Source organism: Leucoraja erinacea, chromosome 2 (genome assembly GCF_028641065.1).
Source record: "Leucoraja erinacea ecotype New England chromosome 2, Leri_hhj_1, whole genome shotgun sequence".
Taxonomy (NCBI): Eukaryota; Metazoa; Chordata; class Chondrichthyes; order Rajiformes; family Rajidae; genus Leucoraja; species Leucoraja erinaceus.
Window position 1 is genome coordinate 30,184,179 of NC_073378.1, and position 24,611 is coordinate 30,208,789.

General features: G+C 47.0%; 1 protein-coding gene across 5 annotated transcripts in view; it reads left to right on the top strand.

Annotated features, from left to right (window-relative positions):
• atxn1a (ataxin 1a) overlaps positions 1–24,611 on the top strand; it is a 248,554-nt gene that overhangs the window by 219,076 nt on the left and 4,867 nt on the right. For all 5 annotated transcript variants that reach the window (XM_055654143.1, XM_055654126.1, XM_055654158.1 and 2 more), the window contains one exon: positions 14,569–16,534. In XM_055654143.1, the coding sequence (XP_055510118.1) occupies positions 14,723–16,534 (1,812 nt within the window). In that variant the 5' untranslated portion in view covers positions 14,569–14,722. The remainder of the gene's footprint in view (positions 1–14,568; positions 16,535–24,611) is intronic.

Here is a 24,611-nt window from a genome sequence, read left to right on the forward strand (position 1 = left end):
GCAGTTCAGAGCGGATTTCAGGTTGTAATGTTTAATAGCCTGATCGCTGTAGGAAAGAAACTATCTACGTGAGTTGATTTAAACGTGCTATATAAATACATTTTACTTACTTACTATCATTTGCAGTTTTTAAATCAAATGCGTTATTATTTTGCCATTCAGCTAAGAGTTTACCATGATTAAAATCCATTCATTGCCGCTCACAACCTTTCAATGTAATAGGAATGTTCCTATGCGGAGAATGTACTTGCAGTTGCTTGTTAGCTGATTATAAAATGATTGGGATGTTGTGCACTGGCACCAATGCAGTAGTGACAACATCTATCTATCCATTCATTTATTTATTTTTATTATTTATTTTTATTAGAAGCAATTGTACAAAAAGAAAATAATCGACATAACAGTTATACAATTTCCGTACTGCTTCAGTTTTAACATTTTATAAACTAATAACTAAATTGGGAAAAAAAGAAAAAGGAAAAAAGGGAAAGAAAGAAGAAAAAGAAAAAGAAAAGAAAGAATGTCAAGAAAGACATGAAAAAGAAAAAAGGAAAACCCCAGAACTAACTATGGAGTGAAATAAGCGGAGATATATCCCACTGCCCTTCCATTCGCCCGCTCACCCGACCCTAACGTCGGTTTTGAGTTTGTGTTCAACCATTACGTGTGGCAACATTTAGATAGGTTTTTAATGCAAGCCTTCTTCGCTGTGATGCTGTAACTATTCAAAGGTGTTGGGAATTCATTTTGAGTTTTACCCGTGCATTGAATTCAGGAAAATGCTGCAAAACGATCTGGTTATTTGTTAAGCCTAGGCCTGTACTCGCTGGAGTTTGGAAGGATGAGGGGTGACCTCATTGAAACTTTACCGAATAGTGAAAGGCCTGGATGGAGTGGATGTGGAGAGGATGTTTCCACTGACTAGAGGCCATAGCCTCAGAATTAAAAGGCGTTCCTTTAGGAAGACGAGGAAGAATTTATTTTGTCACAGGGTGGTGAGTCCGTGGAATTCATTACCACAGAAGGCCACGGAAGCCAAGTCAGTGGATATTTTTAAGGCAGAAATAGATAGATTCTTGATCAAGATACAAGATACAAGATAGATTTAATTGTCACATGTGCCAGATGGCACAGTGAAATGAATTCCCATACAGCCATACAATAAAAATAAACAGGACTCAACACACTATAGAATTTAACACAAAACATCCCCACACAGCAGAATCAAAGTTTCCCACTGTGTGGGAAGGCACCAAAGATCAGTACGGGTGTCAGGCGTTATGGGGAGAAGGCAGGAGAATGGGGTTAGGAGGGAGAGATAGATCAGCCATGATTGAATGGCGGAGTAGACTTGATGGGCCGAATGGACTAGTTCTGCTCCTATCACTTTAATAAACATGGGACTGAATAAGCCGCAAAGTGCAGGAGTAACTCAGCAGGTCAGGCAGCATTCCTGGAAAACATGGATAGGTGACGTTTGGGTAGGGTCCCGACCTGAGAGGTCACCTATCCATGTTCTCCAGAGATGCTGCCTGACCCATTGAGTCACTCTAGCACTCTGTGAAATGTCAACTATCCATGTTCTCCACAGATGCTGCCTGACCCGCTGAGTTACTCCAGCACTCTGGCTTTTTTTTTTGTAAACCAGAATCTGCAGCTCCTTGCTCCCACTAATTAAGCCATCTTAGATTTACAAATTGTTATGTTTTTTTCCCATTTCTAGCTTATTATTTATTTTGCTTTGTTCAAAAAAGATGTTTGTCCTGAAGTTTTTTAATCTGCTTTGTTATATGCGATACATGGGGTCATGTAAAACTGGGAATACTACCGATTTGCTGTTTTAAACTTGCCTAGAAAATCCTGAACTTTTTTTTTTCTAGTTTAGTTTAGAGATACAGTATGGAAGCAGGCCCTTTGGCCCACCGAGTCCTCGCCGACCACCAATCCCTATACACTTACACTATCCTACACACACTAGGGACAATTTACAAATTTACCAAGCCAATTAACCAACAAAGCTGCACGTCTGTGGAGTGTGGGAGGCAACCGGAGATCCCAGAGAAATCCCGTGCGGTCACGGGGAGAATGTACAAACTCCGTACAGACAACACCTGTAGTCAGGCTTGAACCCGGGTCTCCGGCGCTGTGAGGTAGCAACTCTACCGCTGCGCCACCGTGCCACCCTATCTATTGCATTGGGCGTCCATTTTGTGCATCACACAATAACATTTTATCAAAGATAGACACAAGATGCCGGAGTAAGTCTTTGGTGTAAACCAGCATCTGCAGTGGCTGATGCCTAGGGCGGTACGGTGGCGCAGCGGTAGAGTTGCTCACTTACAGCGCCAGAGATCCGGGTTCGATCCTGACTACGGGCTCTGTCTGTACAGAGTATGTACGCTTTCCCAGTGACAGCGTGGGTTTTCTCTGGGTGCTCCGGTTTCCCCCCACACTCTAAAGACGTGCAGGTTTGTAGGTTAATTTGGCTTGGGTAAAAATTGTCCCTAGTATGTTTCGGACAGTGCTACTGTATGGGGATGTGTAGGAAGGAACTGCAGATGCTGGGTTAATACTGAAGATAGACACAAAAAGCTGGAGTAACTCAGCGGGGCAGGCAGCATCTCTGAAGAAAAGGAATAGGTGACATTTCGGATCAAGACCCTTTTTTAGCCTGAGTCAGGGGAGAGGGAACCGAGAGATATGAAAAGATACATAAAACAAATGAATGTAGGATATGTGGTCTGAAATATGCAAAATGAAAGATATTGATCTGTCTTTCATTAATTTGTTGTATGTGCATTTACATATCTCTCGGTTTCCTCTCCCCTGATTCTCAGTCTGAAGAAAGGTCTCGACTCGAAACGTCACATATTTATTTTCTCCGGAGATGCTGCCTGTTCCGCTCCGTGTCTATCTTTAGTGTGTGGGTATCACTGGTCGTTGGGCCGAAGGGCCTGTTTCCGTGCTGCGTCTTCGAACTAAACTAAACCCCGCTGTTTACTCTTGACTCAATCAATAGACAATAGACGGTCATGAGATGAATTGGTTCATGAACAATATAATCGCCTCAGGTTGCCATGGCGATTACCATGATCATGCTGCCTGCAGCATCCAGTAAACCTATGAGGGAATTTTAAAAATACCACAAATCAACCAGATTACTGAAGGCCCACTGAAAGGATTTTCGAATCAAAAAGTTTAAATTACATGCTCTCTGTCTGAATGTATGGGTTTCCTCCCTTTTGGTAAAATAGTAAATAGTCCTTGATGTGTGGGACAGTGCTAGTATGCGGTGTGATCGCCGGTCTGCGCGGACTCGGTGGGCCGAAGGGCCTACTTCCGCTCTGTATCTCCAAACTGGACCAATCTCACAAGGAGGACATACATGTTTCCCTCGGGATTGATGTTGTTGTGAGTGCAGTGAACACATAGCGTGCTACATAGGGGCAGTGTGTGACAGCTTGCGCCTTTGACAGTATACAATAGACAATAGGTGCAGGAGTAGGCCATTCGACCCTTTGAGCCAGCACCGCCATTCAATGTGATCATGGCTGATCATCCCCAATCAGTACCCCGTTCCTGCCTTCTCCCCATATCCCCTGACTCCGCTATTTTTAAGAGCCCTATCTATCTCTCTCTTGAAAGCATCCAGACGACCTGCCTCCACCGTTCTCTGAGGCAGAGAAGTGTGGTGGGTTCCCCCAGTTGTGAAGTTGATGTTTGTTTATCCACAGAGCTGGTCACGTGGGTGGAGAGCTCTTGTTTAACGAGTGAGTCACAAGTCCTACTAGCAGCGAGCGGCAAATGCCAAACCAGTTGCATGACCTCCGTCAGTGATTAACATGTCTGTGCAATATGTAACACGCTATGTATAGTACAACAGACGGCTTGGATGCATTAGGTTTGGGGGGGGCAGGGGGGGCGGGCGTTCTTAATGACACATTGAATCAGTGAGCGAAGTTCAGCCTGTTTATATGCAGTCACCAGAACCCTTGAGAATTTTTATAAGCTGGGTGGAAGCACACAGCAGCCAAATGTTTTTATACGGATCTGTACACTCAGCATACTAATACCTCTCCGTGTCAACAGTGAGGGATTGCCAGTTCTCTCGCGCTGCTTCACCAGCGGGTGCAGTCATTCAGCTTTCTATTTTCTACCAGAGCAACTTCCGGATGCCACCCCGTAACGTTTAATGGACAGACTTTGCACTGTACGGTTAGTAGACGATGCTGGTGGAACTCCGGTGACTTCTGTAACGGGAATCAACGAGCCCGAAGAAGGGTCTCGAGCCGAAACGTCACCCCTCCCTTCTCTCCAGAGACGCTGCCTGTCCTGCTGAGCTACTCCAGCTTTTTGCGTCTATCTTCGGTTTAAACCAGCATCTGCAGTTCCTTCCCACACAATGTAAAATGTGGTGCAGGATGGAGCTCAACTCTTCCAGTTTAGTTTATTGTCACGCGTACCGAGGTACAGTGAAAGGCTTTGAAGCTTTTAAAGTTGAGCATAAAACGTTATTAATCCCTCTGTATTCTTAGCGTCTTGCGACAATTTTGTGATTACGATTAATTCTTTGCAATCATGCGCCTTTGTTTTGTTTCATAGGCTTAAGGTGAAGGGGAAAAAGATATGGTAGAAATCTGAAGGGCAGCTTTTTCATGCAAAGGGTGTCCGGAATAGGCTGCCATAGTTGAGGCAGGGACTATCACAATGTTGGAAAAATACATGGATACGATAGGTTTGGAGGGATATGGGCCAAATGTAAGCAGGTGGGATTAGTGTAGCTGGGACTTGTTGGCCGGTGTGGGCAAGTTGGGCCAAAGGACCTGTTTCCACACTCCATGACGCTAATTACTTTTGTAGATATTCAGACAAAAATGTGTAGGAAGGAACTTCAGATGCTGGTTTGTACCAAAGATAGATGCAAAATGCTGGTGTAACTCAGCGGGACAGGCAGCATCTCGGGAGAGAAAGAATAGGTAGCGTTTCTGTTAGGAATTCTTCTTCTGACGGAAAATAGAGGTGGCGGGGGTTGGGAGGAAGGAGTAAACTGGGAATAGGAAGGGGAGTTAAAATGTTTGGCAACCGGGAAATCGCGTAGGCTCAGGCAGACTGAGCGAACTACAGACCCTTGTTTATTTACAAAAAAGCCAAAGTCCTGGACTAACTCAGCGGGTCAGGCAGCATCTCTGGAGAACATGGATAGGAGACGTTTCGGGGCGGAATCCAACTTCGGTCTGAAGGAAGAGTGTGTGGGGGGGGGGGGGGGGAGGGGATAACCTGGAGGCAAGAAAAGGCCATAACAAATCAGGGCCGGCTACAGATGACCTCAGGAAAGCTGGATGAGGCCCAGGACAGATAGATCAGTGTAGAAATGGGAAGAGCAGTTAAAGTGTTTGGCAACCGGGAGATCGTGTAGGCCAAGGTGGACCGAAAGAACTGCAGATGCTGGTTTATTTTTATAAAGCACAGAGTGCTTAACTCAGCGGGTCAGGCAGCATCTGTGGAGAACATGGATAGGTGACGTTTCACAGAGTGCTGGAGTAACTCAGCGGGTCAGGCAGCATCTGTGGAGAACATGGATAGGTGACGTTTCACAGATGTAACTCAGCGGGTCAAGCATCTGTGGAGAACATGGATAGGTGACGTTTCAGGTCGGGATCCTTCAGCCTGAAGAAGAGTTGCATTAGTTTGATGTGGGTACAAGCACGGTTCTGAGCACACTTGTGAAAATCTAATGGCAATAGCTCTTTAACGATGTTGGCGGGTAGTCACAGCATAATTTCCAAGTTTGCAGATGCAATGAAACTCTGAAAAAGCAATTAACAGTCAGAAGTTATATCTAGTTAGTTTAATTAAGTTTATTGTCACGTGTACCGAGGTACAGTGAAAAGCTTTTGTTGCGTGCTAACCAGCCAGCGGAATGACAACACATGCTTAAAATCGAGCCGTTCACAGTGCACTGATACGTGATGAGGAAATAACGTTTAGTGCTAGGCAAAGCCAGTAAAGTCCGATCAAAGATAGTCCGAGCATCACAATGAGGTAGATAATAGCTCAGCACTGCTCTCGAGTTGTGGTAGGATGGTTCAGTTGCCTGATAAGAGCTGGGAAGAAACTGTCCCTGAATCTGAAGGTGTGCGTTTTCACACTTCTGTACCTTTTGCCCAATGGGAGAGGGGAGGAGGGAGTGGCCAGGGTGAGACTGGTCCTTGATGATGCTGCTGGCCTTGCCGAGGCAGCGTGAGGTGTAGATGGAGTCAATGGAAGGGAGGTTGGATTTGTGTTACGGTCTGGGCTGCGTCCACAATTCTCTGCAATTTCTTGCCGTCTTGGATGGCGTTGTTCCCAAACCATGCTGCGATGCATCCCGATCGGGATCTGCGAGAACGGAGGAGAGGACAAATTGGCGCAGTGGCTCCATCTTGTAAGATTCTGATTTTAGCTCTAAACAAAAGATTGAAACTTTTGATTAACGCCTAGGTTTTCCGTGTCAACTTTTCTTAGCTTTTGTTCCAGATGTTTTTACATGTGTTCCATTGCTGGCACAGGGAGAGCCAAGTTGAACTGGCACCAAGTTTCACATTGGCCAGGTTGGCTGGTGTATTTATATGCAAGGCCATCTCATTAATCACCGCAGTCCGAAACAGTTTTGTCAATCTCTTAGCTTCTGACAACAGTGCAATATGCCAAGCAAAATACTCAGCTCACTTTTTAATTGTCTGCAGCAATTAACACTTTCGTGTTTAGTTTAGAGGTACAGCTATATCCCTAAACTGAACTAAACTGTTCCTCTCAAGATTTTGTACACATTTTTGTAGTGTTTGACTGCCTTTTGAAATGCCTTTGCTGGTCTATTATGCCAGAATCTTATCTAATCTAGGCATTCATTTATACTGTAAAGTTCCCTTTGCTCTCTGTTTCAACATGCTCGTTGGCAGGCGTGTGCCTATTGGCTTGTACTGAAAATATATTCCTTAACTTAACTTGCCGAAGATGTTGCCAAGACTCAATGGTCTGAGTTATAGGGAGAGGGTGAACTCTCTTACCAAGAGTTGGAGAATCGAGGACATGGGTTTAGGGTGAGAGGGGGGAAATGATTTAATAGTATCCCACGTGTAACTTTTTTTCACACATATGGATGGTGGGTGTACGGAACGAGCTGCCAGAGGAGGACGTTTAGGCAGGTACTCTATTCTTCGGAGTGCTGGAGGATGAGGGGTGATCTTATGGAGGTGTACAAAATCATGAGAGGAATAGATCGGGTAGACGCACAGAGTCTCTTGCCCAGAGGAGGGAAATTGAGGACTAGAGGACATAGGTTTAAGGTGAGTTTTTTCACACAGAGAGTTGTGAGTCTGTGGAATTATCTGCATCAGAGGGCGGTGGAGGCCGGTTCTCTGGATACTTTCAAAGGAGAGCTAGATTGGGCTCTTAAAGATAGCAGAGTCAGGGGATATGGGGAGAAGGCAGGAACGGGATGATCAGCCATGATCACATTGAATGGCGGTGCTGGCTCAAAGGGCCGAATAGCCTACTCCTGCACCTATTGTCTATTGAGGAGGGAATGATTTAATAGGAACCTCAGGGATATCTTGGTCAGATGCTCCGCCACTTCAACCTGGACTTCCACTGTTACGCCGATGACACCCAGATCTACCTCAGCACCAAATCCCCCCACAACCCCCCCCCCCCCTCTCCCATATCAACTCCTGTTTGTCAGCTATAAAAACCTGGATGCAACATAACTTCCTCAAACACAACAGCGATGAGACAGAATTCCTCCTCATAGGCTCCAAATCCACTCAGCAAAATCAATAGCCCCACTCTCACCATCGACGGCACCATTGTCTCCCCATCTCCCAAGGCCCGCAACCTTGGTGTGATCTTTGATTCCACCCTCTCCCTTGAGCCTCACATCCTCCATGTCATTAAAACCTCCTTCTTTCATCTCCGCAACATCGCCAAACTCAGACCCTCTCTCACACCTCCCGCTGCTGAAAGACTCATCCATGCCTTCATCTCCTCCCGAATGGACTATTGCAACTCACTTCTCCTTGGTATCAGCTCCACCTACATCAACCGACTCCAACTGGTCCAGAACGCAGCCGCCCGACTCATCACCCACACCAAATCCTAGCATCACATCACTCCAGTCCTCAAACAACTTCACTGACTTCCCATCTCCCACCGGATCACCTACAAAATCCTGATCCTCACCTACAAAGCCCTCCAACATCTGGCCCCCCCATATCTCACTGACCTCCTCTCCCCCTACCAACCCTCACGGTCCCTCAGATCCACATCAGCTGGTCTCTTCTCCATCCACAAGTCCAACCTCCGCAGTTTTGGGGACAGAGCCTTCTCCAGGGCAGCTCCCAGGCTCTGGAACTCCCTCCCCCAACTGATCCGCAATTCCGTGTCCCTCACCATCTTCTAGTCCCGCCTCAAGACCCATCTCTTCACCTCTGCCTATCCTTAGCCCCACGTCCCCCTCCCTTTTCATCTGTGCATTAATTGCCTCATATTGTGTTTTGAATTGTATTCTGTCTTTACTTTGTGTACTAGTCATGTCTCTACTATTTATTTCATTCCCCTTACATGTTTTTCCTCTACCTGCTAAATTTTTGTAAGGTGTCCTTGAGACTCTTGAAAGGCGCCCATAAATAAAATTTATTATTATTATTATTATTATCTTTTTCACACAAAGGGTGGTAGGTGTCTGGAACAAGGTGCCGGAAAAGGTAGTTGAGGCAGGCACTATTGCAATGTTTAAGAAACAATTAGACAGGTATGTGGATAGGAGAGCTTTAGAGGGATATGAGCAAAACACAGGCAAGTGGGACTAGTGTAGGTGGGACATGTTGGTCGGTGTGGGCGCGTTGGGCCGATGGGGCCTGTTTCCACGCTGTCTGACTCTGTAACTTCCTTCTGCCATCTTGCAAGACATGACAACAAAAGAACCTGGAAGCATTTAATTTTGCCATTCTGCTGAAAATCTTACAGGACCCCCCCTCTTAGAGGTCTTAGTGTCCCCTTTCCCAGAGAATAATGCTGAAGGAGGATGATCTTTCCCTGTAACCAAACCCTTTCAAAGTGGAAGGAATTGCCTCGTTACATTCCTGTGGCCACTTTCCAGTAACCACATGATAGTACGATGTACAGCAAGCAGTACAGCAAAGTCAATACAGCTTGCAACCCATCTCCTTTGCCTTATAAGTCACATTCTTGGTTATAAATAAATCCATATGGTCTTGTAAACTGCTGCTATTCTAGCCCTTTACCCAGTAAAGGCATGTGGAAATGAATTGAACTGTTCCCTCATCAACTTCATACGTTCATGGGTTGTAGGAACAGAATTGGGCCACTCGGCCCATCGAATCTCCTCCGCCATTCAATCATGGCTGATCTATCTTTCTCACTCATCCCCTTTGGTTTAGTTTTAGAGATACAGCGCAGAAACAGGGCCTTGGCCCAGCGAGTCCGCGCCGACCAGCCATCCGCGTACGCCAGCACTATCCCACACACGAGGGACAATTTACAATCTTTACCAAAGACAATTAGCCTGCAAACCTAAACGTCTCTGGAGTGTGGGAGGAGACTGGAGCAGCCGGGAAAAAACCCACGCAGGTCACGGGGAGAACGTACAAACTCCGTACCCGTAGTCAGGATCTCCAAATTGGTCTCCAAATCTGAGGAAAGACATTCTTGCCATAGAGGGAGTACAGAGAAGGTTCACCAGACTGATTCCTGAGATGTCAGGACTTTCATATGAAGAAAGACTGAATAGACTCGGCTTGTACTCGCTAGAATGTAGGAGATTGAGGGGGGATCTTATAGAAACTTACATAATTCTTAAGGGGTTGGACAGGCTAGATGCAGGAAGATTGTTCCCGATGTTGGGGAAGTCTAGGACAAGGGGTCATAGTTTAAGGATAGAGGGGAAATCCTTTAGGACCGAGATGAGAAAGACATTTTTCAAACAGTGGTGAATCTCTGGAATTCTCTGCCACAGACTGTAGTTGAGGCCAGTTTATTGGCTATATTTAAGAGGGAGTTAGATGTGGCCCTTGTGGCTAAAGGGATCAGGAGGTATGGGGAGAAGGCAGGTACAGGATACTGAGTTGGATGATCTGCCATGATCATATTGAATGGCAATGCAGGCTTGAAGGGCCGAATGGCCTACTCCTGCACCTATTTTCTATGAACCCGGGTCTCTGGCGCTGTAAAGCAGCAACTCTACCGCTGCACCACCCAATTCTCCTGCCTTCTCCCCATAACCCCTGACACACTTACTGAAGTGCCTCCTTTAAACTGATGAGAATAGATTTAGGGTGGATACAAAATGCTGGCGTAACTCAGCGGGACAGGCAGCATCTCTGGATGGAAGGAATCAGTGACGTTCCTCTATCCAGAGACGCTGCCTGACCCACTGAGTTACGCCAGCATTTTGCGGCTATTCTTGGTGTAAACCAGCATCGACATTTCTGTAGATGTAGACTAGTCTGAAGAAGGGTCTCGACCCGAAACATTGCCTGTCCCGCTGAGTTACTCCAGCATTTTGTGTCTGTCTGCAGTTCCTTTCATAGATTGAGGGCAGAACCACGTGTCAGGACTGATTGGAACTGGCTAATCCTGCTATCTTTATTGTTAGGTAAATGATTAAATATAAGGGAGCAAGGAACAGCTGGTATACTTCAAGACAGCTGTGAATCCTTGAGTAAGTCCAATGAGTATTTCATTTCTCGAATGCAGCATGCTAAATAGGTTGTCTGTATTTCTAGCCACAAATATCTTTATGCTGGGTTTTTTTACTACCAATGCGTTCACTTGCCCCCACTGTATGTATGATATCTTTATCTTTAAATCTAGTATTGGGGCTTTAACTTTACATTCTTTAATTTAATTTAAAACGGATATATGAAATCAATTGATTGAGTCGGGGAATCAAGAACAGGGTTCATTAGTTTATGGTGAATGGGGTAAGATTTAATAGGAATCTGAGGAGTAACTTTTTCATCCAAAGGGTGGTGAGTGTATGGAACGAGCCGCTGGAGGAGGTAGTTGAGGCTGGGACTATCGCAACGTTTAAGAAACATTTTGACAGGTACATGGATAGGACAGGTTTAGAGGGATATGGGTCAAACGCGGGCAGGTGGGACTAGTGTGGATGGGACATGTTGGTCGGTGTGGGCAAGTTGAGCCGATGGGCCTGTTTCCACGCTGTATGACGAAGAATCTTGGCAGCGGCATACTGCAGCATAAAACAGGCAAGTGCTTGCCCCAACTCGAGCCCTGGCTACATCTGCATCAAACAGGCCAAAGGGTGTATTCATCCCGTAGGCAGCAAGTTTAGTTTAGAGATACACCATGGAAACAGGCCCTTTGGCCCACCAGGTCCACACCGACCATCGATTACCCGTTAACACGAGTTCTATGTTATCCCATTTTCTCAGCCGCGCCCTACACATTCGGGGCAATTTTGGAGGCCAATTAACCTAACGCACCCGGACTAAACCCACACAGTCACGGGGCGGAGGTGCAAACTCCACACAGACAGCGTCTGAGGTCACGATGGAGCCCAGGTCTCTGGCGCTGTGAGGCAGCAGCCCTACCTGCTGCGCCACTGTGCCGCCTACTGGAACATTACAGTTTTGACCACTTCATGTTATGGTATAATTGTCTTATTTTTAATTAATTTTATCAACTGTCAGAAATGGGATATATAAAAATAGATCGGGTAGATGCATGAGAGTCTCTTGCCCAGTGTAGGTGAATCGAGGACCAGAGGGCATAGGTTTAAGGTGAGGGAGGAGAGATTTAATAGGAACCTGAGGGGTAACTTTTTCAGGTGGATGTATGGAACGAGCTGCCGGAGGAAGTAGTTAAAGCAGGTGCTAACACAATATTGAAGCACCAGGAGGAAACCCATACGGTCATAGGGGCGGCATGGTGGCGCAGCGGTATAGTTGCTGCCTCACAGCGTCAGAGACCTGGGTTCGATCCTGACTAGAGGCACTGTCTGTACGGAGTTTGAACGTTCTACCCGTGACCGCGTGGGTTTTCTCCAGGAGCTTCAGTTTCCTCCCACACTCCAAAGATCTACAAGTTCCCACATGATTTTATGCACCTCTATAAGATCGCCCCTCAGCCTCCTGTGCCCCAAGGAATAGAGTCCCAGCACACCCAACCTCAGGTCCTCGAGTCGTAGTTTAGTTTAGCGATACAGCACGGAAAGAGGCCTCTTTGGCCCACCGCGTCCGCTCCGACCTGCGATCCCTGAACACAGATGCTATCCTGCACACACTAGGGCCAATTTGCAATGTTTACTGAAGCCAATCAACCTACAAACTTGGTCAGGGGGAGATCGTACAAACTCCGTGCAGACAGCACCCATAATCATGATCGAACCCGGGTCTCTGGCGCTGTATGGCAGCAACTCTACCGCTGAGCCACCGTGACAACATCCTCGTAAATCTTCTCTGTCCCTCCTACAGCGGCGACCAAAACTGAGCACAGTATTCTAAAAGAGGCCTCACCAGCAAATCCTTGCTGATGTGAAAACTGTTGCATGGAATTTGAATGGCACTTGTTTAAGACTCAGCTGTAATACAAGGAAGATTACCACTGCATCAAATCAAAGTATAGAGTCCAATTCTAGCAGAGCTATAGATGGCCGTAAGCAGTGCAGTACAGTTAATAGATCATTCAGTAATTAATACAGGTTGGTACGTTGACTTTTTGCTTTGGCTAAGTTTAGTTCTTTCACTGACACCGATGACAGCATAAAAATAAATGCAGCGTGTAAATATCTGTTGGGATTATTTATAAAACTCACTCTAAGCAGGAAACTAAATTTATCCCTTCACAGATGTGCTTTACTTACTCAATATCGTCATCGGTAAGGCATGTTGTGCAGTCCGTTCATCGTTTGTAGAATGAATTAGACAATAAAATGATGTGTATCATTGTGTTTAGTTTGGAGATACAGTACAGCGCGGAAACAGGCCCTTCGGCCCGCCGAGTCCGCACATTACCAGCGATCCCCGCACATTAACACTATTCTACACGCACTAGGGCCAAGTTTACAATTTCAAGACAATTTGGAGTGTGGGACGAAACTGGAGCTCCCGGGCAAAACCCACGAGGTCACGGGGAAAACGTACAAACTCCGTACAGGCAGCATCTGTAGTGGGGATGGAACTAGGCTCTCTGGCGCTGCGAGGCAGCAACTGTGGCACTGTGCGGTCCCTATGGCCATATGGGTTTCCTCCGGATGCTCTAGTTTCCTCCCACACTCCAAATACGTGCAGGTTGGTTGGTTAATTGGCTTCCGTTAATTATCCCTGGCGTGTAGGATAATGCTGGTGTACGGGTGATCGCTGGTCAGCGCGGACTCGGTGGGCCGAAGGGCCTGTTTCCACCTTGTATCTCATTGTACTGTAGGCAAACAGCTGTTGGTTTTTGTATTCATAGAAAATGTAATAAAAACGCCCCAGAATTAAAGGATGTTTCTTTCGGAAGGAGATGGGGAATTTCTAATTTCTGTGGAATTCATTGCCACCAAAGGCTGTGGAGGCCAAGTCAATGGATATTTTAAGGCAGAGATAGATAGATTCTTGATTAGTACGAGTGTCAGAGGTTATGGGGAGAAGGCAGGAGAATGGGTTGAGAGGGAAAGATAGATCAGCCATGATTGAATGGCAGAGTAACATAGAAACATAGAAAATAGGTGCAGGAGTAGGCCATTCGGCCCTTCGAGCCTGCACTGCCATTCAATATGATCATGGCTGATCGTCCAACTCAGTATCCTGTACCTGCCTTCTCTCCATATCCCCTGATCCCTTGAGCCACAAGAGCCACATCTAACTCCCTCTTAAATATAGCCAATGAACTGGCCTCAACTACCTTCTGTGGCAGAGAATTCCAGAGATTCACCACTCTCTGTGTGAAAAATGTTTTTCTCATCTCGGTCCTAAAGGATTTCCCCATTATCCTTAAACTGTGACTCCTTGTCCTGGACTTCCCCAACGTCGGGAACAATCTTCCTGCATCTAGTCTGTCCAACCTAAGAATTTTGTGAGTTTCTATCAGATCCCCCCTCAATCTTCTACATTCTAGCGAGTACAAGCCGAGTCTATCCAGTCTTTCTTCATATGAAAGTCCTGACATCCCAGGAATCAGTCTGGTGAACCTTCTCTGTACTCCCTCTATGACAAGAATGTCTTTCCTCAGATTTGGAGACCAAAACTGTACACAATACTCCAGGTGTGGTCTCACCAATACCCTGTACAACTGCAGTAGAACCTCCCTCTTCCTAGACTCAAATCCTTTTCAAGTAGACTTGATGGGCTGAATAGCCTAATTGTGCAGCTATCACATGAACTAATGAACCTATGAAAGGAACTGCAGATGTTGGTTTGTACCAGAGTTAGACACAAAATGCCGGGGTAACTCAGCGGGACCGACAGAATAATGATTATAGCATTCAGAATAGAAGGATGGTTAATTTATGCATTGAGTGACTTTAGTTAATTGAATATTTAATTTGAACAATTCCTTTCATTTCAGATTCCCGAGCAGCTGTGAAGAATCCTGGCTGGAGGAAATGAAGCCTCGTGCAGTCCTGGGATCTTTTTGGAGCAAACGACCGGAAAACAAATGCAACGTGCAATTGATCAAACCCGGATCGCAGCCTAACAGACACTGAGTGCGTCTTTCAAAGATGAAATCCAACCAGGAGCGCAGCAACGAATGTCTACCGCCCAAGAAACGTGAGTTTCCAGTCAGCAGCCTGCCCTCCCTGGCAGAGAAGCCGGTTGCCACGGCCACTGGCAGTGAGAGGAGCCGCAGTGAAAACTTGGCGTGGCTGGCCAACATCGCCAGCCGGCAGAGCAGCGTGGGGGTGAAGTACGGACATGCCAAAGGAGCAGGAGAAACCTCACTGGAAACTGGCCTGCCGCTGTACAAGCCACTACCGACAGCTGTGGACTACTCATCGCCCGGGAATGTGAGAGGGGCTCCCGGCGCGACGCAACTCCGCGCGGTGTATTCATCGTCGGTCTTGGCCCAGCCGGGGCCCTCCATGTCTCCGGTGGAGTACACGCCTCTGCAGCCGGCCGCCTTCCAGTTTGTGGGGCCGCCGTCGTTCAGCGGGCCTTACGTGGGCCCGCCCGCGTTCGTCCCGTCCCCGCTGGCGGTGTCTCAGGCCTCCGCCTCCCCGACGCAGTATTCCCACCTGGAGCCCTACTCCGCCATCTTCGGCGGCCCGTCCCAGCACAAGGCGGGGTTGGAGCAGCAGCAGCAGCAGCAGCAGCAGCAGCAGCAGGCGGGCAGGACGCGCAGAGAGATGCCCGCGTCACAGTACGCGCAGGCCCCCAGCCCGTTGCCCAACGTGACCAGGCCTCACTCCCCGGCCCCGCTGCACCCCCTGCACCCCCACCCGTCGCTGGCGCCACGCTCCCACGCCGCCACCACCACCTCGCCCATGCTGCTGCAGTACGCCGAGGCTGGCTACCACGCTGCGCACCGGGAGGCCCAGAGGAAGGCCGGCGAGCCCAGGCCCCACCTGGCGCCGCGCAGGGAAATGCTGAACGGCGAGGTGGACAAAGGGCGGCGCTACGAGTCGAACGCGGACAAGATGGGGGCCAAGGCACTCCCCCGGCACTACGAGATCAGGCACGGGACCCACGTGGTTGTCCACCCAGGCCCTGCCGACTACTCTGCACAGGAAACTTTAGCCTCCAGGGCCTCCGTGATGATCATACCCAACAGCCACACGCCCACCACGGATCTGGAGGTGCAGCAGGCCACAAGCAGCGACAGCTCCCATCTGGCATTGTACGAAAAGGCCAACCTTAATCACGGCAAGGCCACCTTCTCTCCACAGTCCGTCATCCAGACCACACATACCCCCACTGACCACATCTCCATCGGCCCCCCCGGCGGGGCAGTCTACTCCAGTCCTCAGCAGCCGCTCATCGGCTACATAAGCAGCCAGCAGCAAGGCTTGAGCTACCACGGGAACCTACAGCAGCACCTGGTGATCCCCGGCGCCCACCCGCTCCTCATTCCCGTCTGCGGCACGGCGGTGGAGGCCCCGGGGGTGGGCTCCACCATCGTGACGTCCTCGCCACAGTACACTGCCGTGTCCCACCCCTTCGCCACCAACGCCGGCCACAAGGCCGAGACCTACCACCACCACCACCACCACCACCATCCGGAGCCGCTGGTGGCGCAGCAGGCCTACCACACTGCCGTGGTGCAGGCACAGGTACACCTGCCCCTGGTCCAGCCCGTCAGCTCCCCGGTGGCTGCCTCCACTCAGCTGCCCCCCTACTTCATGAAGGGGTCAATCATACAGCTGGCCAATGGGGAACTGAAGCGAGTGGAAGACTTGAAAACAGAGGACTTCATCCAGAGCGCTGAAATCAGCAGCGATCTGAAGATTGACTCTAGCACAGTGGAGCGGGTGGAGGGCAGTCAAGCCTCCAGCTTTGCTGTTCTGCAGTTTGCTGTAGGGGAACATCGAACGCAGGTATGACCCAACGTGTCATCGGTCAACTCAAGTGCTAGAAACATAGAAAATAGGTGCAGGAGTAGGCCCTTCGAAACTGCACCGCCATTCAATATGATCATGGCTGATCATCCAACTCGGTATCCTGTACCTGTCTTCTCTCCATACCCCCTGATACCTTTAGCCACAAGGGCCACATCTAACTCCCTCTTAAATATAGCCAATGAACTGGTCTCAACTACCTTCTGAGGCAGAGAATTCCAGAGATTCACCACTCTCTTTGTGAAAAATGTTTTTCTCATCTCGGTTCTAAGTGCTGCTCCTTTCCTTGTTCATTTTAGTTTAGTTTAGAGATACAGCGCAGAAACAGGCCCTTCGTTCCACCGGGTCCATGCTGACCAGCGATCCCCGCACACTAACACTATCCTACACACATTAGGGACAATTTTATATTACACCAAGCCAATTTGCCTACATACCTGTACGACTTTAGAGTGTGGGAGGAAACCGAAGATCTTGGAGAAAACCCACGCAGGTCACGGAGAGAACGTACAAACTCCGTACAGACAGCACCCGTAGTCAGGATCAAACCCGGGTGTCCGGCGCTGCGTTCGCTGTATGGCAGCGACTCTACCATTGCGCCACCGTGCCGCCCTAATAGCAGAATTTGTTCTTGATTTCAAGAAGTCCCTTCAAATCAAACCTTATTAATCGTCCTCTTGGAAAATTGTTAATCAGTCATACAGCGTGGCAACAGGCCTTTTGACCCAACTTGCCTAAACTGACCAACAAGCTAATCTGCACTAGTCCAACATGTCCCATCTAAACCTGACCCATCCATTTACCTGTCCAAAAAATATCTTAAACTTTGCCTCAACTACCTCCTCCAGCAGCTCATTCCAGATACCCACCACCCTTTGTGCAAAAAAGTTACCCTTCAGATTACCACAAAATCTTTCCCCCTTCACCTTAAACGCATGCCCCCTGGTTCTCGATTCTCCTACTCTGGGCAAGATTCTCTGTGTGTCTACCCAATCTACATCTCTCAGTCCTTACAAATCAAACTCATGTGTCATAGGAGAATTAGGCCATTCGGCCCATCAAGCCTACTTCGCCATTCTTCGCCATTCAATCACGGCTGATTTAAAATTGTCCCAAGTGTGTGGTATAATGCTAGTGCACGGGGTGATCGCTGGTCGGCACGGAGCCGGTGGGACGAAGGTCCAGTTTCCGCACCATGTCTCTCAAGTATAAAATCTTAGCATTTGATATTCCCTGGTAAAAAATTGTGCGATTTTGTTGTGTTCATGGATCATACAGGACCGATGCTAGTGGTGACTTTTTCATTCCGATTCAGGTGTAGATCACTGTGCAGTTTGCTGTACAGGTTTGTCAACAATTCGCTGATTGATTGACCTCAGTGAATCCCATGGAGCTCAGACTTAATGGGCCTGTCCGACTTACACAACTTTTTCGGCGACTGCCGGCACCCGTCATAGGTCGTTCCAGGTCGCCGAAAATTTTCAACATGTTGAAAATCCAGCAGCGACCAGAACAAGGTACGACTCTTTGGGCGACTACTCACGAACATACAGGCTTCACCCCACGACATGTCGCCAGGGTGACACCTGTATGGTCGTGAGTCGTTTCCTAGTCGCCCAAAGAGTCGTAGCGTCTTTCTGATCGCCACTGAATTTTCAACATGTTGAACATTTTCGGCGACCTATGACAGGTGCCGGCAGTCGCCGAAAAAGTCGCGTAAGTGGGACGGGCCCTTTAGCGATGAAAAGTAGAAAGTATTGCTGACTTGTTTTTAATTGTAATTAGTTTTATTCTCATGTATCCGAAATACAATGAAAGTCATTTAGCTTGCTATCCAGGCAGATCATACAGTATAATGGGAGTATGGGAGCTGTACGGCACGGTGGCGCAGCGGAAGAGTTGATGCTAACAGCGCCAGAGACCTGGGTTCAATCCTGACTACGGGTACTGTCTGTACGGAGTTTGTACATTCTCCCTGTGTCCGCGTGGGTTTTCTCCGAGATCTTCGGTTCCCTCCCGCACTCCAAAGACTTACGGGTTGAAAGTAAACATGCAGGTACAGCAAGCAGTGAAGAAAGCTAATGGCATGTTGGCCTTCATAAAGAGAGGATTTGAGTATAGGAGTAAAGAGATCCTTCTGCAGTTGTACAGGCCCCTGGTGAGACCACATCAGGAGTATTGCGTGCAGTTTTGGTCTCCTAATTTGAGGAAGAACATCCTTGTGATTGAGGCAGTGTAGCGTAGGTTCACGAGATTAATCCCTAGGATGGCGGGACTGTCGTATGAGGAAAGATTAGAAAGACTGGACTTGTATTCATTGGAATTTGGAAGGGTGAGAGGGGATCTTATAGTAACGTACAAAGTTATAAAAGGACTGGACAAGCTAGATGCAGGAAAGATTTTCCCAATGTTGGGGGAGTCCAGAACCAGGGGCCACAATCTAAGAATAAAGGGGAGTCCATTTAAAACTGAGATGAGAAAATACTTTTACACCCAGACTTGTGAATTTGTGGAATTCTCTGCCACATAGGCAATAGAGGCCAATTTACTGGATTAATTTAAAAGAGAGCTCTAGAGGCTAGTGGAATCAAGGGATATGGGGAGAAGGCAGGCACGGGTTATTGATTGTAGACGATCAGCCATGATCACAATGAATGCCGGTGCTGGCTCGAAGGGCCAAATGGCCTATTCCTGCACCTATTGTCTATGTTTCTATAATTGTAAAATTGTCCCTAGTGTGTTGGGAAATGTTACACTTGTTAATGTGCGGGGATCGCTGGTCGGTGTGGACTCGATGGGCCGAAGGACCTGTTTATGCGCTGTATCTCTAAACTAAACTAAACTAAAAGTACCATGAATGGATCTGCTAAACAGATACATGGACTTAGCCTCTTGAGCAGTAAATAAAGTTAGATGTTCTGGGCAACTGTTGTGCATGTTAAAATAATGATTGCAATGTAAAGTTATTTGTTCAGTTTCACAAAATAACATGCATACAGTTATAGAGTCATCCTGCATGAAAATAGGCCCTTCGGCCCAACATGTCCCATCTTCACTAGTCCCACGGTACATATGACAATAAAAAACTAAACTAAACTTAGAGAAAGGCATTCGGGAGCCAGAAAATAAATCTAAAGAGAGAAAGAGTCTTGCATTTAGTTTTTAGTTTTAGAGATACAGCGTGGAAACAGACGCTTCGGCCCAGCCAGCCAGTGCTGCGTGACCTGAGAGTCCTATCACAACAGCCCGAAGGCCAAATTCTTCACCACAGGTGTGTAGCAGTTGAAGGGACGGCTCACTACCGCCCTCTCGTGGACAGTGGGGGATAAGCATTTGTTGCTGGCTACATTGGTGCTTTTCTTTGTTCAAAAGTTATTGGAGCAGAATTAGGCCATTCAGCCCATCGGGTCTCCTCCGCCATTCAATACCATACGATACAATAAAATTTTATTCATCCCCGGAGGGAAATTGGTCTGCCGACAGTCACAACACACAAGGCACACAAAAACTTGAAATTAAAAATGAAAACAAAAGGAAAAAGACAAGCGACTGTTGGCTGGCCTTCACCAGAACAAATGAACCAACAAACAAACACAGACTTATCCCCTGGGCAGAGGATTCTAAACTAGAGTGCCCCCCCTCACCCTCCCCCACACTGGGCCCCCCTTTGTTCTTCCACACGTCCCTCATGCCGGGTCCCCATTGTCTCCCCCTCCCCGTCACGCTCATCGACCGCGAGGCCCCATCGCCAACAAGACTGATCTGTCTCTCCCTCCCAACCCGATTCTCCTGCCTTCTCCCCATAACCATTGACACCCGTACTAGTGAAGAACCTATCTATCCCTGCCTTAAAAATATCTATTGACTTGGCATCCACAGCCTTTTGTGGCAATGAATTCCATAGGTTCACCACCCTCTGACGAAAGAAACTCCTCCTAATCTCCTTACTAAGGGTACATACGTCCTTTTATTCTCAGGCTATGGCCTTTGGTCCTAGACTCTCCCACTAGTGGAAACATCCTCTCCACATCCACTCTATCCAGACCTTTCATAGGTAATTTTCAACGAGGTCCAGCCTCATCCTTCTAAACTCCAGCAAGTACAGGCCCAGTTACATCAAACGCTCATCATATGTTAACCCAATTATTCCAGGGATCATAGACACATAGAAAATAGGTGCAGGAGTAGGCCAATCAGCCCTTCGAGCCAGCACCGTCATTCCATATGATCATAGCTGATCATCCAGAATCAGTACACCATTCCTGTTTTCTCCCCATATCCCTTGATTCCGTTAGCCCTAAGAGATATATCTAACTCTCTCTTTAATTATTACATTGTCTGTAATCCCCATAGTGAGTCATTCGATGCTTATATGTATTGTTGCTTATTGCTTAAGCAGATTGTAGGAGCAATAACATATCAGGATAATTATCAAATAAATGGATTAAATATAGATCAGAAAATCTACGGGTTTCAGTCCATCCATGAACATTTTAATTATCCAAAGTACACAAAAATGCTGGAGAAACTCAGCGGGTGCAGCAGCATCTATGGAGCGAAGGAAATAGGCAACGTTTCGGGCCGAAACCCTTCTTCAGACTGATGGGGGGGGGGGGGGGGGGGAGAAGAAAGGAAAAAGGGGGAGGAGGAGCCCGAGGGCTGAGGGAGAGATAGGAAGGGGAGGAGACAGCAGGGGCTAACAGAATTGGGAGAATTCAATGTTCATGCCAGCAGGATGCAGACTCCCCAAGCGGAATATGAGGTGCTGTTCCTCCAATTTCCGGTGGTGCTCACTCTGGCCATGGAGGAGGCTCAGGACAGAGAGGTCAGATTCGTAATGGGAGGGGGAGTTGAAGTGTTGAGCCACCGGGAGATCAGGTTGGTTAATGTGGACCGTGCGGAGGTGTTTGGCGAAACGATCGGCAAGCCTACGCTTGGTCTCACCGATGTAGCTGACATCTAGAGCGATTTTCCAGCATCTGCAGTTCCTTCTTAAGCATTTTAATTATCCAAATCGATTCTGCCAGGGACAATACAACTCACACATCCACTTTAGAAATCAGCCAAATCATTCATACGTGATAGGAACAGATTTAGGCCATTCGGCCCATCAAGTCTACTCCGCCATTCAATCATGGCTGATCTATCTTTCCCTCTGAACCCCATTCTCCTGCCTTCTCCCCATAGCCCCTGACACCTGTATTAATCAAGAATCTATCTCTGCCTTAAAAATATCCATTGACTTGGCCTCTAATGCTAAATCAAGCATGATTCAACGTTGCTCTTGTTAATAATGCTTTGTTTGAGATAGCATTGAGCTGCCTCAGCATCTACAGTGCCTCTTTAGAAATACTTAAATTGCTGTAAAGCGCTTGAAAGACGTCAAACAAACGGGCAGCACGGTGACGCAGCGGTAGAGCTATTGCCTCACAGCGCCAGAGATCTGGGTTCGATCCTGACTACGGGTGCTGTCCAGTATGAAGTTTGTATATTCTCTCGGTGGGTTTTCTCCGGTTGCTCCGGTTTCCTCCCACAAAGACATACAGGTTTGTAGGTTAATTGGCTTCGATAAAAAAAATGTATTGTCCCTAGTGTGTGTGTAGGGGTAGTGTTAGTGTCCGGGGTCGCTGTCCTATCAATGTACTTGTCAAGTACACTTAATCCTGACTCCACTCTATCATGGCAGTTTTTACAACGTTCTCAAGGTCCAACTTCGATAGCCATTAATTATCGAAGATGATTTGGAGGTATAGCCTAACACACTCACGACACACTTAAGACAGCAAAGATGAATCTTCCAGACGTCGTTTCTTGATTAATTGGTTTGTAATTGAGGTAATACAAAACAAAGAAATAACTCATAACTTTCCATTCTTAATCGTTGCTCCATTCACGTCATATAAATCACATAAAAGCTTCTTCTTATAAAGGTATGTTGTCTCATAGCAAGTGAGCGTCGTGATCATGGTAGAAAACTATTTCCTCCGACACCAAACTGAAACTTCTAATCGGCGAGTCTGCGCCAGACTTCTCTACAAAAGAACACACCCCTACTACGTATCAAATCCCACCTACAAAAGTACAGGCAGATGAAAACTAAAACTAAAAATATCAGACATGATAATAATACCGACTTGCGCGTAATGGCTCCTGCACCATTCGTTCTTGATTCCAAGGTAGCGAGTGCCTCTGGAGTGAGTGTAATTACAGCGTGACAAGATTGTGCAGGTGACATCTATTAAAAAATGAGGACTTAGGGAGTTGTAGCGGAAAGTTATTGCAGTATGTGTGTGGGTGGAGAAGGATTCACTGAATGCTTGTTTAAGAAGGAACTGCAGATGCTGGAAAAATCGAAATAGACAAAAATGCTGGAGAAACTCAGCGGGTGATGCAGCATCTATGGAGCGAAGGAATGTTACTGCTTGTTCACAGCAAGTCAACAACTAAATATTTAAATCTCATTCAATAGCTTAAAGTTACTGTTCACTTATTTGACCAGTTCCATGATTCAATGTTTTTGAGCTATAACCTTCTATTTTTAGTAAATTCTATATGCCTGCATCAATTCGGGTTGCATACACCTGGTAGTTCATAGGTGATAGGAGCAGAATTAGGCCGTTCAATGCCAAGCATGACACGTCATGGTAGTAAGGAAGGCAAATTCAATGCTGGCATTTATATCAAGTGGACTGGAATACAAAAACAGAGATGCAATGCTGAGGCTCTATAAGGTGCTGGTCAGGCCGCATTGAACATATTTGGGCTCAATAACTGAGGAAGGATGTGCCGGCTCTGGAGAGGGTCCAGAGGAGGTTTACATGAAGGATTCCAGGAATTAGTGGGTTAGAGTGGGTGTGACAGCACTGGGCCTCTATACGCTGGAGTTTAGAAGGTTGAGGGGGGGAGCTCATTGGAACTTACAGAATAATGAAAGGCATAGATAGAGTGGATGTGGAGAGGATGTTTCCACTGGTGGGAGAGTCTAGGACCAGAGGTCATGGCCTCAGAATTAAAGGGCGCTCTTTTAGAAAGGAGGTGAGTAGGAAAATGGGATTAGGAGGCAGAGATCAGCTAAGATTGAATGGCGGAGTAGACTCGATGGGCCGAATGGCCTAATTCTACTACTATAACGCCCAATCTGCACTCTGGTTCTTGATTCCATTACTCTGGGCAAGAGAATCTGTGCATCTACCTGATCCATACCTGATTTTGTATACCTCTATAAGTTCATAAGTGGCAGGAGTAGAATTAGGCCATTTGACCCATCAAGTCATTCAATCATGGCTGATGTATCTCTCCTTTCTAACCCCATTCTCCTGCCTCTTCACCCCATAACCCCCGACACCCGTACTAATCAAGAATCTATCTATCTATATCTTCCTTTAAAAATACAATAGACAATAGGTGCAGGAGTAGGCCATTCAGCCCTTCGAGCCAGCACCGCCATTCAATGTGAGCATGGCTGATCATCCACAATCAGTACCCCGTTCCTGCCTTCTCCCCATATCCCATGACTCCGCTATCTTTAAGAGCCCTATCTAGCTCCCATTGAGTAGGGCCGTCACTAGCGATAATATCCACAGATTCACCGCCCCTTGTCCTTCTGCACTGCTATCACACGCTTGCAAGTCTTTTTTTTAAGGTTATTTTATTAGAAGCAAATTGTACAAGAAACAAGAAGAAAGCGATCTGACTCCGCTACTTTAAGAGCCCTATCTAGCTCCCATTGAGTAGGGCCGTCAGTAGCGATAATATCCACAGATTCACCGCCCCTTGTCCTTCTGCACTGCTATCACACGCTTGCAAGTCTTTTTTTTAAGGTTATTTTATTAGAAGCAAATTGTACAAGAAACAAGAAGAAAGCGATCGATATAACAATTTACAATTTTCGTACAGCTTCAGTTTTAACATTTTATAAACTGATAAATGAATCGGAAAAAAGTAAAAAGGAAAGAATGAAGAGAAAGAAGAAAGATACAAAAAAGAGAGAAGAAAAAAACCCTGAACTGACAAAAAAGTGAGAGATATGTCCCACTATCCTTCCTTACCCCCGCTC